Source organism: Strix aluco, chromosome 13 (genome assembly GCF_031877795.1).
Source record: "Strix aluco isolate bStrAlu1 chromosome 13, bStrAlu1.hap1, whole genome shotgun sequence".
NCBI lineage: Eukaryota > Metazoa > Chordata > Aves > Strigiformes > Strigidae > Strix > Strix aluco.
Window position 1 is genome coordinate 8,826,095 of NC_133943.1, and position 16,713 is coordinate 8,842,807.

At 42.2% G+C, this 16,713-nt stretch overlaps 1 protein-coding gene across 1 annotated transcript; it reads right to left on the reverse strand.

Moving 5' to 3' along the window:
• Positions 1 to 692: 692 nt before the first annotated feature.
• On the reverse strand, positions 693 to 13,800 carry LOC141929236 (uncharacterized). Its single transcript, XM_074838422.1, has 10 exons — positions 13,737 to 13,800; positions 9,984 to 10,325; positions 8,826 to 8,959; positions 8,465 to 8,705; positions 7,415 to 7,504; positions 5,891 to 5,959; positions 4,214 to 4,260; positions 3,492 to 3,573; positions 2,983 to 3,013; positions 693 to 1,332 (listed from the first exon to the last, which is right to left on the reverse strand). The coding sequence occupies exons 1-10, from the start codon at positions 13,783 to 13,785 to the stop codon at positions 1,260 to 1,262; spliced, it is 1,158 nt and encodes a 385-aa protein (XP_074694523.1). The 5' UTR covers positions 13,786 to 13,800; the 3' UTR covers positions 693 to 1,259.
• Between the last annotated feature and the right edge of the window lie 2,913 nt (positions 13,801 to 16,713).

Below are 16,713 nucleotides of genomic sequence, written 5' to 3' on the forward strand. Positions count from 1 at the left end.
GCAGCAATGTTCTCCCCCACAGCTCTTCTGTCCCACTAGAATCAGCAGAAGGTGAATGCCATCCTTCATCTCTTCTTTTTCACTGGTTTTAGTGTCCCCAGAGCCTTTCCACGGAGATTACAGGATTTTTGCCTATGCTGCTCAGAAACACTGAGCTGGCTTCACCCACCTCCCATGGGCATCTGAAGGGATGGCCAGGTTTCCAAGATGTGGCTGTGCTCTGTGCTGTGCTTCTCACCTGCAATTCTCTAGAAGATAAATGGGCAGTGCTGGTGGGACTGAGCACTCCAGTCTCATCCGTACAAAACCCAGCCAGACAACACTATGCTACCCTGTGACTGGGTGCTGGGGCCCTAAACAAAGCACCCTGGGGCCACATGGTGCAGGTCTTCATTGCTAAGCAGACTCCACCACAGGTCATTGCCATGAGGACCAAAAGGCAACTCCAAACAAATTACTGGGCTCCCTTATTCACATTGATGGGGGGACATAGATTTACAAGTGAGGGCATGGGGGTTTGTGGGGACAGGATTGAAAAAATTCCCTGCAGTTTGGTCTTCTGGGCTTTTTCCCACCTCTGGAAATGGTGCAGTACTTCTTTGGAGAGCTGAGACAGCACACCAGTCATTTTAACATCTGGGGAATAACTCGTGTTCAAATGCCTTAGGATGTGGCATAAAAAATACAATTGCTAGTGGTAAATTACAAAGTTTATTAACATAGTCTCCAAGGGTCATTCAAACATGCTGAATCACAGGCAGAATTGGTACCCCTTAAGTAATCTGCATTTTTGATTTATACTTACAGCATTCTTGTGGATTAATTTTTCTCTTGATTATGTAAAAGCAATAAGAACTGTATTTGCTGATTTTTTTTTTTTTTTTTCAATTTGAAGTTAGGCAGCATTCCATGTTATTTCTTCTCTCTTCTGTTTCTCACAGTATAAGTTGCATTCAAGGAAGAATATTAGTAAAAATGGAGAAGAACAAATTTAATTCTGTAACATGGTATTAGTAAGAAGGCAGATGCCAGAAATACCTATGAATAATGCATAGGCACCTTCTCAAAGAAGCTTCTTTATGCAATGAGTTTTAAAGGTGACATGGCAAAATTTGCACAGAGATTTTGAATTTTCACAGTTTAAGCTTTGGCCTTTGGTTTACACCCATTGATATTTTGAGGGCTCATAAGTATCTCAATGCAGGATGAAACAGGCCCTCTTTATTTTCCATGGCATCCACAGATGATGTAGGAGCTCTTCACAGGGAAAAAATGCTGTTTTCTCCTTCAGTGCCACTGAAAACTTTTTCAAGGTCTTCTGCTGGTCCAAGGCTGTAGTGAGAAGCATAGATTACTATGGATGGGGCAAAAGCACATTGCTGCTTCAGAGCATCCTTTCTTATGTGTAATGACAGCAAATTCCCATTGAAACAGAGACCAGAAGCTACTGAATTCACTGACTTCAATGTTGCAATGTCTACTTTTTACATCAGAGGAACATTTACCTTGCTTGCATTCTTCTAATGCATAGGAAAGGGCTGTTCAGATCTTATAATGACACTTGTAGGGTAACCACCCTGGGATTTGGAAAAGAGTCCCTCCCCAGTCCTTATCTCCTAGGTGGGGTATGCAGTGGGGGTCCATCTACCATTGAAAAATGATCTTTGGCAAAGGGATGAATCTTGTCCTGGCTTTGGCTGGGATAGAGTTAATTTTCTTCCTAGTAGCTGGTACAGGGCTTCGTTTTGGATATAGCATGAGAATGTTGATAATACACTGTTTTAGTTGTTGCTAAGTAGCACTTTTATCCTAAGTTAAGGACTTTTCAGTTTCCCATGCTCTGTCAGCAAGCAGGTGCACAAGAAGCTGGGAGGAAGCATGGCCAGGACAGCTGACCTGAACTAGCCAAAGGGATATTCTATACCATAGGACGTCATGCTCAGTATGTAAACCAGGAGGAGTTGGCAGAGGGGGATCAGTCAGTGAGTGAACAACTGCATTGTGTATCACCTGTCTTTTCTTGGGTTTTATTTATCTCTCTTTTTGTTATAATCCTTTTCATTATAATATTATTATTATTATAGTCTATTATTTTTGTTATTATTATATTTTATTTTAGTTATTAAACTGTTCTTATCTCAACCTACAACTGTTAATTTATTTCGATTCTCCTCCCTGTCCCACTGGGAGTAGGGAGGACTGAGCAAGTGGCTGTGTGGTTCTTAGATGCTGGCTGGGGTTAAACGACGACAACAACACTTCTCTGGACTACCCAGTGGTTTGTCTAGAGAAAATCCTTTTTTCAAGATAAGCCAGAAGACATGAACTTATCCGTTACACCTACTCAGGGTGACTCATCACACTTCCATATTTCATATCTGCCTCAAAATAATCACCTCAGATACTTCAGTGTGACCCAAGGAGTGTGTGAGAGGATGCAGCAGCCCCATGAGAGCTGCAAGATTTATCTAGTTGTGGAAGGCTTTGTTTGCCACACTGCTGCAGCGTGCCCTTCCTGGGGTCCATTCTTTGCATATTGGCATGAATTGCCACTCCATGGAGGACTGTCCATAAATCCCTGATCTGTTTCTGAGCAATCATTTTGCTAGTTGATCATCAGAACCATTTCTTTAAAATAACCCCACCAGGGTCATGCCCTGGTATTTGATCACAGAATAAAGCAGATTAGGTACTTCCTTAAAATGGGGTTACCACATAACCCCAGTTACTACATAACTGGTAAGTACCAGTTGCTGAATTTCTCCAGTGCTATGGATGTGTGTTCATTGCTACATAGCAGCAGTATCCCGGAACCACTGTTTGATTTTCTGGGGTGAAGTTATCTGAAGCTTGCTAGTAACACAACGTTGGTAGTCAGCACCACAAGTCAATACTACACCCATTACAATCAGCAGCCAATACCTTCCTGCCTCTGAGAAAAATGACATTGGAACTTTTAAAAGAAATTACAAAATGGATTACCTTTTTATTATAAACTTCTTTGTGCGTTTACCTAGAAGCAAAATAATATTAATGTCACAATGGCAAAAAGAAATCTGTAATTCTAATGCATCAGTCAAATGAGTTCAGAAACAAAGATAGCAAGTTGCAAAAATTTGTGGGCTAAGCAGGAAAGAAAGGATCTCATTCTGATTTAAGTTACACCAATGTCTGTTGGGAGCAATTCCAGGAAACTATGGGACCTCTTTACTGTAAACCAAGAGTCAACAAGATGAGCCAGACCTGCAACAAGTGAGTGAACAGGTTCTTTGCACAGGCTTCCTCCTGCTGCATCCCCACCAACTCATGCTCCCTGGTCTCCTCGTGGTGACAGAGTCCTGGAGTAAGGACAGCAACCCCCATAAAATTAACAGCGTGCTGTCACAGGAGCCATGTCAGATATATCAGAAGATTAACCAGAGATACAGAAAGACATCTGCACTAGGCCAGCATTAGAAACATTAATCAATTATGTGTTTAGGGATACTTACGTTTCCAGAACAATGAGAGCATCAATATGAGAATAATGGACACTGCTATGAGACAGGCAATGAGAATGGCATAGCTGGGAAACTGGAAGGAAGAAGAGAAAGACTGAAAAGGCTTTAGAAACATGTTTACTTCAGACTTATTCACACAGGAGTAAGTTGACGTACTGGCTACGAGCTCTGAAGTATCTGTGTTGGGCTGGAGTTTGCAATGCTTTTCTGCGCTTGCCTGTACAAACTATGGAGAAGACACATCAGGTTGATCACGATGAACAATATGAATTACCTGTTAAGTATGTAATAAATCTTCTTATCAAGCATTTGAGCCTAGATTTATTCCATTTAACATGAACTTCTTAATAAGGTTTCTAAAGTAGGAGCTTAGTCACCCTCAGCCTTCTCTTAATTAGAGACAGGGAAGTGTAACAACCCTCCTAAATTGCCTTTTGCCTGGTCACACCCCGAGGATGCTACCTCTGCCTCTCTTACAGGGGTGACAGGGGGATGAGGTTTTTCTGAAGTGTCCAAGCCAGATGGGATGGTCACAGGCTTTGGTTACATCCACTGAAAAGATGAATAGAGGGTTCCTGAACTTCTAAACAAAAGTTCAAGCTACTGTTTGCAAACACTGTCCCTTTAGTATGAATACATTGAAAATCACTAGCATGTCCTGCTGTCCTTCTGGCTTGTAGTTAAACACTTTTAAAACTTAGAGAAAGTTTTACCTTATCTCCATTATCGTCATGCTTCTTAGCCTTGCTGTCTGAACTTGCTGAAATCCGGGAAAATAAAAGAGATTGAAATTATTACTGGCACAGTCACCTGAAGGAGTGAGGGCCACTGTGGTTGTCACTGCTTTAGCCAAGGAGTAATGAACTCTCAGGGACTGAGGAGGGCTAAATCTGGCCCTGAGCAGGAGAAATAAAGCATCTTGCAACCAAAAGGGAACAATCTGTTTCCGCCACAAACGGTATATCAGGCAGTCATTGGGAAGTGTCAGTCTTCATCAAGGAAAGAAGAGACTTCCCAGGGACAGCCCAGGAATCCAGACAGTAGAAACTTTTCTGCTGTGAGGGAGTTTTCACTTCTGTAAGTATGACAAGATGTTGTAGAGAGCGGAGATAGTAACCAAGGTACAAGTCTAAGTGGAGGAACTGCCTCAGTTTAATTGTGGTCAGAGTTGTGTGTGATTGTAGTTTTTGAAAGCTGCATTAGTACTGAAAACCACAGGAAACATCTTTACGTTCAGATAACGTACCACAGATTTAAGAAACCTCTATGAAGATCATGCATTTTTTTTTCTATTTAGGGATATCAAGAGTAATTCAGTTCTAGTTTTCTAAGTTTTGGAAATAGGGATAAACTAAATGAATGCTCAAGAACACTTGTGGCAAACTTTTCTGCTGTTATCCTATGATCCTACTCTCTTACTTTTGCTAGTGAATTTAAAGACACAAAAAGTTATTCTAGGCTTGGGCCTTGGCTCATCGTGACCTCATGATACAAAGTAGTGAGGTTTTTCAGTATTTGGAGCACGATCTGTCACAGGAAGCACCCAATATTTAGCAGCATCTTAAAAACAGAGGAGTCACTCAGCTTAGTGAATCAAAACCTCAGTTTACATCCTATGATGAGGAAGCTCCTATGCCTTAGGTAATGACTTAATGTGTAAAAAGACTGATGAGTTTTGCTTTCACAGGTTTGACAAGAGAACAACCATGGAGCCTCAATCTGAGCAAAATGTACCAGGGATCAGATGAGTCATTTGCCGAGGCATGTGTATGCAACACGCTTGTGATGCCCAAGACAGCAGCCAAAGGAAACTTTATATGCATGAGACACCCAGAATGTCACATGGTGATGGAGATGATCAGATTGTCACAAATAATCCCATTAGAAAAAAAAAAAATTGCTTTTTTTCTTTATTTTCAGATACGTTACTCAGTGAATAACCTAATCTCCCCCAAATTTCTTAGGTCTGAACAGCTCTCTCTCAGAGCTGAGTTGATTTGTCTCCATGTACCAAATAACGTGCTTGCATTTTATCAAAGACATGGACAGGGCACAGGTAGCTCATATGGATGCAACGGTAGCTAGAAATTTGCACTGGAGTAGAAAAGTGATTATGGCTAATAAGAACTACAGCTAATCAAATACTGGTAATAAAACCCTAGCAAGTGCTGAAAATCCCAGGGATACACAAACATTGCAACCTGCCATACACCTGTTTTATCTTTCTCTTTCCTTCTTTCAGAAGAGAAGAGAACTGTAGTTCAGCAGAACTACCCCCAAATACACAAGAAATGCATCTCTCACTCTGACATGCACTTCCTACAAGTCAAAATTAAACTTTCTGGCAGCATGCTGCAGCCTGGCTGATGGGAGCAACGATTGCTGCTTACTTTCCTTACCTGAAGGAGCAAGGGTTCTCTTTGGGGTCTGAAGCATGGTTGGCGCTGGCGGGGTCGTTGCTGGGGGACAGCAAGCAAAGACAGAAGAGAAACTAAATCAGAGCCCAGTCTGCAGGAACCGACCACCCCAGCTAACCCAACCTATCTGTCAAGGATGGTTCTTGGAGATGGAGTGCTCTCTCAACCACAGGTTTCTCTCCCAGCCCCTGTGCTAACATCAGTACACAGTCCAGCAACAAATTAGCCTTCCCTTACGTTTCAATAAGGCTGAAGTTGTCCCATTTAGTGCATTATTTCACAGAGTAAAAGGAGACTGATTTAAGAACTTAACTTGACTTACGGCTCTTACTAGACAGTGCTCAATTATGCTGCAGCATTTTCACACATTATGACAGTTGGGCTCTCGGAAATAGTATGACACAGTTTTTGCATGGGTAGGAGTGTACGTGACTCATGTAAGCATGGTACATTTTCTGCTGTTATTGCTTTTGTGGTGGCTCTTTCTAGCCCACAGTCACAACTTAAGTTGATCCCAGAATGCCAGAGGTAAGACCCTTTGAAAACTTCCTGTTTACAATGGCAGAATATAGGTATTATCTGGAACCATATCAGAAAGATGACAAGTGAGAGAGGGGTGAGAAACCCTTACAAATGCTGAAGAGCCCAGTTTAGCCTCTTCTGTGAGCCCTCTCCTTGGGCATTAAGGAACAGTTTCCTAAACTCTATTTCTGCTCTAAGTCTCTAGGTCTAGCAAAAGAAGAACTGCAAAAATCTACTGTGTTTTTAAGAATGAAGAGATTGTTGGCACTAACTGAAACTTAAGGGATTCTCTTAACAGTCAAATTTGACATATCATCCTTGAATTTTAGCTTTCCTTTTATTAAGTCCTCATTTGAGGGCATCTGGTGGGCAGACTATCACACCTGAATAACTTGACCCATTCTGCTTTTATACTTGACTGAGAGACATAAAGTGAAAACTTCATGTAAGTTTGTTCATTTCTCAGATATGGTATGACTTTGTATACCAGTTCCTGTGATAATTGCCTGTTGCTTTCCATCATGACCAAGGACACATCTTGAGCACTGGAGAGCTGAGCCTGCAGCCACATCTGGCTGAATATATTCAGTGAGGCTCAAAGCTCACAACACTTGGGGAAGATATAAAATTGAAAGCTCAATGAACTCACAGTGATGACAAATTGGATATCTGTGAATTCAGCTTGGGTGGTGACAAAGACTAGTTCTTAACTTCTCTCAGACCTGAGATATCCGATAATAGTGAGTGACTCACAACTTACTTCCTTTGGAGGCTTAAAAACATGTTTTTCTCGGCTGTTGTTACATCCTGATTTCAAACATTTTCTGTGTGGACCCCAGATACCTCTTACTTCCCAATACAATTAATAGCTATCAGTACATGTTTGCTATGCTCTTAAGAATAGTCAGTAGTTTTGGTTATGTTTTCATTTATCTGGTCATGCAACTTCTGACCTTGTAACGTTATCCTACTCACCTGCAGTTGGCACATCTTCCACCATGAGAGAAGTGTGAGCACCTTTAGTTGTCTCTGCAGTCAGAAGTGTACTTGGGGATTCAGCAGTCACTGAAACAAAGTAAAATGTGATGCTTATAAAGATCACTGCTTAGGAAGGTCTTCACTGGCATTCAAAATTGCTTGCCCAGTTCTGCATCTGCAACTAATAGGTGAAAATCTGCACCTTGGTTTTCATGTCTGCAGCTCATTCTACACAGATGACTGATGTACTTTACTAGCATGGCCAGTGGTTAGATGCTTTAACTGTTCAGCTGTAGATGTAACTGTTACCAAGTTTAACTGAGGCACATTGTTATGACTGGAAGACAAGAGATGACATCAAAAAGCTGTCTGAAGAGCTCAAGTCAAAAAGAACTTCAAGTGATGGAAGACCCAAAAACTGTACAAAAAACAGCCTTGTGTGCAGACATCAGTCTGTGGAAAAGAAGTCACTGTGTGGATAAAGTAGCAACCTAGGAGTGGTTAGGATGATAATAGGTCACTCTGATCAACTAAATATTAATAATAACAGCAGCCGTCATATGGGATGACAGTGTAAATACTCAGTTTTAACTCAATGTTTTGAATTCTCACTGACTTTATTGCTCAAGCAGAACATGCTCTAAACTAACCTTTCAGCAGACCATTTCAATTGTCTTTCTCAAATCAAGAAAAAAATCAGTGCATATTTGAGTGAATCTCTCTTACTCCATCCCAGGTGCAGGAATTTGCATTTATTTCTGTTATACTTCATGAGGTTTCTGTCACATTATTTCTCCAGCCTGTTAAAATTCCTCTGAAAGCAAGCCTGACCCTTTGCTTGGCCATTCACCCAGCCTGGCATCATCCACAGCATTTGACCCAGGTTTCCTTAAACATACAGAGACATACCTATAGGCATCTTGGAGAAAACTTCCCAGATACAAACATAAGTTTCTGGAGAGTCTCTACAACACCAGAGTCAGGCTAACACAGACCATCTCTACTACACAGAAAAAAGAAAGGACTGGTGCTGGTTACCCTTTGTACCTCCAGGAAGAGTGACAGATTCTGCTGGGCAGAACATGTCGTCATCTTCAGTCCTCATGTCAGCTGCTTGGAAACTAGTTGACAAATCTGGGAGAGCACTGGTTGTCACCATAGTTGCTGGAAAAGTATCATTTGCTGTCACAGCAAATGTTGGGTGAGCAGTGGTCTCCAGTGTAATTACTGCTGGAGTCTCGGTGTTTACAGTTGTTGCTGGGGGGACAGTGGTTATCAGGACAGCAGTCTCTGCTGTTGTTTGACGATTGGTGGATGCAGTTGTTGCTTCAGGGACGTTGGTTGTCAGGAGGACAGCAGTCTCTGCTGTTGTTTGACGATTGGTGGTTGCAGTTGTTTCTTCAGGGACGTTGGTTGTCAGGAGAACAGCAGTCTCTGCTGTTGTTTGATGATCAGAGGTTGCTTGGGGAGCAAAAGTTGTTTTTCTAAAATGTCTGGGGGAAACGGGAGCCTTTCTTGTAGTGGTTATCCTCACTGGAGGGGCTGCATGGAAAAAACATAGCCAAGAGAAAAGCTAGATGAGAGCATTCACAACTGACCCTGAGGAAAGCCAACCCAGAAATGACTGAAACTTATCTAGCCACTGAAATATTAAGAATGAAAGTGGGAGAGTCGTTATTTAAAAGGCTGTTTAATTAGCAGAAAACATGCTCCAGCCAGAGCAATTCCCAGATTTACAGATTTGCTTTTTTTTTTTGGTAGATTTCAAACACATCCTCCTTGACTCTCTTAGGGAAATGGAAGGGCCAGAACTTTGTGTGGTAAAACCCAAACACTTGCAAACTTTGTGATTTTGCTTTACAATGTCATCATAAAACTAAAATAAATAAAATAGCTCGATTTTCAGCTACAAACTTCTTGCTAATGTTTTCAACCAGTCCTTTTTTATGAACTCTCTTGCCCTCAAACTCAGGGGTAGACATGGAATTGCAGCATTTTTCCCCCATTCTCCTGTTATATCACTTACAGGCATACAAAAGTGCTGTGTACATCAGCACCAATTGCACTCCTGAACACCCTGTAAAACTCAGAAAAAAACTCAGAAAAAAAAATTCAGCAAAATAATAGGAAGGGAAAAAAGTCTTTCAAGACTCTGAGAAAAAATTTCTAAACATGTAGGTCTCATTATGACATGAACCAAATGAAAACCTTTTGTTAGGGTACATCCCAAATGAAAAACTGAATTTCATTCCAAGGGCTCTTCAAGCGAAAAATCACTTTTTTAATTCCATCATCTTTTAAAACATCAAATATAGCTACACAATGAAAAATTAAATATTCATTTGAAAGGCAAAAAAGGGTAAAAGCTAGTGTTTTCTCATCAAAACTGCTCATTGAATGTGATTCAAACTGGTTGCAGACCTCCCTTGAAAACTACACAATTTAGGAAAAACACTTTTTGCCAAAACAAACAAACAAAAAAAGCACACATAAACTCTAATTTTAAATTTATATCTAGAAAGAGGTTTCTGACTACTGGCTGTATCATGAAGGTCCCCAAACTCACCTCTGACCTCCAGCTGTATATTCTGTTTGATGTCGTTGAACCAACCCGCGATCTCTACGCGGCAGCAGTATGTACCTGCATCTTCTGCCTTCACTCTCCCAATCGTGAGAGACACATCTCCAGAGGAAATATTGCCCCGGAGACTGTACCTCTGAGATTTTCTGAATGTCACCCTATCCCCAGTGGTGTGCAAAATTTTGTTATTGCACTTTGATTTTGGGCACGAGCCTCTGCCCCAGCACATATCGGAGATGTCCTTATCTTGCGTCACATGGTAGAAGCAAGACAACTGAACAGGTTTCCCTATTACTCCTCTAACAACAGCTTCGGATGCGGTGTGCACTGTCAAGGAAGAACAAGGAAAGATGAGCGTTGGCCGTCTCTACCTATGCAACACAATGAGGCAGGAAAAGGAGCCCTCCTGCCTGCAGGCAGGCCACAGCTACTGATCCCCAACCTTCCCCCAGAGTCTGGGGCAGCTAACGGCCTGGGGCACTACGGGCAACAGCCAGGAGCTCACAGACATTGGCTTGCTGCTGGAGGGCTCCATGCTCTGGCCCCAGCCAGCTGCTGGAGGGCTGCTCACAAAACGCGTTGTTCACATCAAACATGTAGTGAGTGAAGCTGAGGTCTGTCACTGGCAGCCCAAGTGCAGACTAGACTTGTGCAAATGGAATTTTGGAACTCTGCTCCCATCCCGTGTCCTCTCCTAAGAGACTGTTTGAAAGTTGTTCAGAAACCTGGTGTGAAATACATCTGGTTTTCTTAGTCTACCATCATCGCCTTCAAAAAGAAAATGCTGTCATAGTTGCCTTTCACTGACAGTCTCAATAGCAGGGTCCAAAATACCTATTCGTGTGTGAAATTAGGGCCTAATTAATCTGGCAGAGCCGTGAGATCTGTCTACGGGAACCTGTTCTCAGAAAGTGCACTGCTTTTTCTCTTTCTGAGAAAGCCCTGCCAACTATTCCACTTACCTTGCATAGCACTGTGTACACAGAAGCTTTAACTGTTAGTGTTATACTGATGTTAAAAAGAGCATACACATGCTTTCCTTGTGCTTCTACTCTTAATGATCAGCTTTCCTTGGTATTTACAACCAATACCCACCTTAGCATCTGGTTTGAATCTTTGCTACATAATTGTTCCCTCTTAACTGTCTATGCAGTTCCCAGGTTGCCCTAGAAGAGATTTTCTCTTCATACAAAAATGGTTCCCATACAGGAACAAATCTTTTCTGGTTTACATTCATCTAGTCTGTATTGGTCCTCCTCCCTTGTTGCCTTTTCCCCCCGTTATCATTTACATACAGCAGAGCAGGAACTGAGGCACCTGGAGATCATCCTGATCTGGTCCTCTGCTGCAGCAAGAGGACCATCCTGAAGAGCTTATGTCTCATGGCCAGCTTTCTTACCCCAAAGAGGACTTACAGCAGTTGCTGTTATTATCACCAGCTTTGGCCCTGGTTTGCCAAAAATTTCTATTTTGCCAGCTGTTTGAATGCCTTTTCTTTCTGGCATGACTCCCAGATAGCAAACATATGCTTCCAACTGTGTCCGTGTCCCTTTTGTTTTGTCTTTAATGGACTATTCCCCAGGTGAGGTTTTAGTCTGTGGCAGGCTGCCTCATGACTTGTTATTGGGATGACATTTCAGCTTCATTATTGCTTATTCCATTGGCAAGATAAGCCAACTTTTTCAGATTTCCGCAGCTCCGAATGCTAGAAGAGTAGAGGCAGACAAAACAACGTGCAATATGGTCCGAAGGGCAGAAGACTTTGCAGTGAAATGAAGGTAGGATGGGCCAAAAACTGAATTCCTAAATACAGGATAAGGCTTTGCAAGATGGCTGCTTGGTTTAGTCCTTGGAAAGGCTAGGTTCATTTGCCTTGTTACAGCAAAACAAACAGAAAAAACAGCCTCTTTCTGTGATGACAGAACATAACAGTTCATCCAATTGACCTTGAAAGCATCTCTAGGGGAGCAGGGTGTTAGTCACTGAGTGGGTTAACACATATTTTCAAGTCACCCCAACAAAGATGTATGCAAAACCAAGACCAGCTTGAACTGTTCCTGGAGTTAAGGTCATTGCTGCTTGAGGAAAAATGAGCTCATCTTCTGTTCTTATTTCATCCCAGTCCTGCACAGCACAAAACCAGTTTCATTAAGCAACCCTTTACAAATGAAAATTTGCCTTCTCTTTGAAAGAAGCAGAGCCCTGAACTTATTAAATAAATAAATTTAAAAAAAAAAAAAAAAAAAAGAAGAAGAGGGAAAACACAAGGCACCAGAGTGTCTCCAGTGCAGTTTCCCATCAGTACTGGTGCTAGAAAGTTACAGGTTTTGCAGTTTCAAATCCTCTTTTAATTTATATTAAGCTAATGTTCCTAACATCTGCCTGCACTGCAGGTTGGTACAGAAAGCTTCAATACCACAACAGCCTTGATTCAACAGTATGAACCTCTGTAAGGATTAAATGACTTCCTTCTCAGTTACAGCCTCTTCCACAGACACATTTTTCAAAATAAATAGTCAATAGGACTGAATCACAGAATCATCTATGTTGGAAAGGACCTTGAAGATCATCTAGTCCAACCGTTAACCTAGCACTGACAGATCCCAACTACACCATATCCCTAAGCGCTATGTCGAATGCACATGTCTTTGAAATTCAGAGGTTCCTGAGACTGTTATATTGTAACACCCTAGTCTTACTGTGAGAAGAATCCTACCCTGTCTGTGGCAGTGATCCTCCTAGGCATCCAGATTTGACCCAAGGCACCCTGAGCATCAGCTATACCTGAGTAGTCCCGCTGAAGTCAGTGAGGTTTGCCACTCTAAATCCTTAATCCAGGTGAGAGAGAAATGGACTCCAAATGTTTAATGTATCTTCCAAAATAGAAAGGGGTATTCATAATTCTTCAGATCATACACATATATACATATTTACATATAGTGTCTCTTGAACCAACCCTTAGTGACAGTTGGTATTAAGCAGTAACTCCAACAGTTGCTGTTGTAGTGGTCTTCTCTCCCATAGACTACTCATTGGACTCCCATTAGGGGCTCATGCCCCACTGAAAGTGGGTGAACCCACATTCCTGAGCCATCTCAGGCAATTTGGAAACTGCATTGCTGATGCCTAAATGCACATGCAGAAATGTAGCTGATACCAATCACGCTTGCAAGACCCAGTCTCCCAAGTTACTCTTCTTTGACTTCTATCTCTTTTAGGATTCAGATTTTAGATGGGTAAACTGAACATTCTGGAGTAAAAGGAGACAAATCTCTAGCCATGTTTTCCCATATTCAGTTCATAGCAGCAGACAGACCTCAGAGTTTCAGAAAATCCTTTCTTTATCATGTATATACATTCATTACTCTGTCAATATTTCAATTCCCTAGCTTGGGCTGTGTCAGCACTGTAGTGTGGTGGAGAGAGACGAGGCAAAGCCAGCAATGCACACATTTAACAGTAGAAAAGAAATTAGATCATCTGTGGGAACCGGAGAATTAACGAAGCCTATACACAGAGGAAACCACATACATTTTTTAAAAGAAAAAAAAAAATATCAGTATTAATTCAGTAAGCTAAGAAAACTTACTTTTTCTGTATACAATTCTGTATACAGAAAGTCCTGTATACAATTACAACCCTTTTCACTGTTTTGTTTTCACAAAACAAGCGTTGGTAGTTTTAACTTTATAAAATTTGTTTTCTGAGCAAGCACACAAAAAGCAGGTGAAGACTCACCTATGAAGATCTGCATCATAACCCAGTGAAACAGCACAAAATGGGACATTTTAGCTGATGGAGACCGCAGGGCAGGGAGTGGAAGGGGAAAAAAACTAGGTCTTATACTTTCCAGAGATGCTGAGTGAGCCCCACTGAAGTCTCGTTTCTCCATTTTCAGATTTTACGTACTGCAACTGCTTTTTTCCTGCTCTTCTGGATACAGGCTGGTCAAAAGAGATGATTTTCCTGCTGTATTTAGCAGTGGTGCAGCTTCACTTCGAGTATTGTGTGCAGTTCTGGGCCCCACAATTTAACAAAGACATGAAGGTCCTTGAATGCATCCAGAGGAGGCCAACAAAGGTAGTGACAGGGCTGGAAGGCATGTCCAATGAGGAGCATGGGTTTGTCTAGTTTGGAGAAAAGGAGGCTGAGGGGGGACCCCATTCCTCTCTACAGCTTCCTGAGGAGGGGACATGGAGAGGAGGTTCTGGTAAGGATTGGTGGATAAGGAATTAGCTGGATGGTCGCATTCAAAGAGTTGCAGTCAATGGCTTGATGTCCAAGTGGAGAGCAGTGATGAGTGGCAAGATATGCCCCCCAACAGCATCAGAGAGGGACTATTGTGCTTGCAGACCTGTTGGACTGAGTAGTACATTGAGTAGGAGGTTACCTCTCATTAACATCCTCATCCATCACACCACCACCATTACAGTGGCAAGAAGTAGATCCCAAATAGACTAGGCTCCAGCAAAGCCATGATGCCTGGTTTCTTTCACCAACACGTAGCCAACTGATGGTGCTGTAGCCAACTTAGTGGCAGCTTCAAGTAGTGTGAAGTTCAGAGAACTACTCTGAGTTTATTCTGAATGAAAGTGATGCCGCAGTGCTGCTCTGTGCCTTCACATGCTTCAGGGCAGCATAAGCAGCAATCAGTGGGGATAGACACAAAGATACAGCAGTGTCTTATTGTCAATGTTACAAGGCAGGTTAACCAGAAATCAGTAAAATATCTGATTTGCTATATTCTACCAGGTATGATTCATGCAATAGCAGGTACACACAGCCCCAGCTGTTCTGTTAGCAGAACTAATGAAACCTGATGTCCAGTACCCTGGAAACTTTTCCCTGCAATGATCCCAGTTTCAACTTTGTCTCCCACCACTCACCATTAAGCAGTGGCTGCAAGCCCATGCCCAGCTGATGCCAGTGCAGGGAGCAGCTGAATCCCACCTGGGGCACAAATTTGGGTCTTCATCCAGCTACCAACTTCCATGAAGCTTGTCAAAAACAGAATTGGTCAGTATGTTGCAGGTGACTAGGGAAGGAAGAGGATGTCAGCTTTGTTTCTTTAGCAAGACTGGGCTAAATGCAGCAAAGTGAATTGAAAAAGGCCACCCAAAATCCAAGTTTTCTGGGAAGAACCAGAAAAATGTGGCTTGCTTTCTGCTTCTGTACTGCTATCTAGTGGCTTCTTGCAGGCAAAAAAGGAAAGGCAGAGAGCTGTCTCAAAAAAAAAAAAAATCAGTTTGCAGCTCATTAGTTAGCCTTATCATGCTCCATGTGCTGCCAGTGTGTGTGCAGCTGCATAATCTCTAAATGGGTGAACAGGCTCCAAGTGTCACCTGCACATCTCTGGGGCTTATTTTGAAGTTCCTGTTCCAAGATCCACTGACACAGGTGGAAGTAATGAAAAAGTACAGCGAGCTTCTCCCTGCATGTATTTGTATTATGCTGCGTATCCAAGGCAAAGTTCTTGCTCCACACAACCTTTGCAGAGTCTGTTTACCAAGTAACTGCACAGCAGAAAGGAGACTTTAGTCAAGGTTTTGGTTATCAGATATTCTAGAACTTTATTTTGCATGAAAGCTCTCTGATATAAGAATTAGTCCATAATATCAAGAAAAAAGTACTTATGGGCAAGTAGTTTTCATGATTAGCAGTCTTCAAGGATGGCCCTCAAACTCCATAAGAGCATGAGTGGTTGGAATCAGATAATTTTGGAAACCCCACACTTGTCTAACTCTAATCCCAGTAGAATTTGATTTGGTAAAAGTTGCAGAAAGCAGAAATTGCTGAAATGGTTTTCTGAGATCTAGTTCAGAGACCAGATCAGACTTCCTCCAGCTCCGGTCATGGGCTAGAGCCCACAGCAGCGACATGCTCAGCCAGGCAGAAGGAAAGCAACATCTGCAGTGGGGTCAGTCATTTTAGTTTAGTAATTGTTACTAATAGTCAAATACAAAAACACAGTCTAACACTAGCAGGTTCTCTCTCATTTTGGTACCTTCTTACACAAAGCAACATGTGACTCAAAGACTGAAGATGGCAGAGATGGTTTCCTCCACCGCTTTTCCTGGCCTACAGAGGAATCACCTAATATCTGTGCTCCCACACTGAGCTCTTCAGTCAACCATGAATTCACTGACACATTTTCAAACTTTTAGGCCTGCCCCAAGACAACACACGGCAGAAGTGAAAATACAAAGCACACCAGGGTCACCTATCCCAACTTGCTTTCCATTTCTTCCTTCCTCAACAGGGTGAGGAGCCTTTCCCTCCCTTAGGAGTCTTTGCAAGCACACTCACCTGCAGTACCCCACCTCAGCCAGGCTCTCCAGGACTCCTGGGGGAAAACAGTCCCCTCCTCAGCCTACTCAAGCCCTCCCATCTCTATCAGCTAGGGGAAGGATGGATAACTCTCCACTGACCCCAGCTCCCCTTAAAGCACCACCAGACCATGGCCCCAAGTGTCTCAGCTGTTAAGATAAACACCTACTGATTTTATTATTGCTCCTTTACGCCTCATTGGATAATACAGCTTTGTTCTTCACAGGACTCCCTTGAAAATGTACTCCATGATAGAAAGTTTGTCATAGATCTGTAAGTCTTCCCCATGGCAGAAATACCTGCTTTAGATATTCCACATCGCTGCTTGGGATGAGCTTCAGGGCAAAATTTGTACTGACCAATGTTTGGTAAGAGTTGGTCTCTCTCC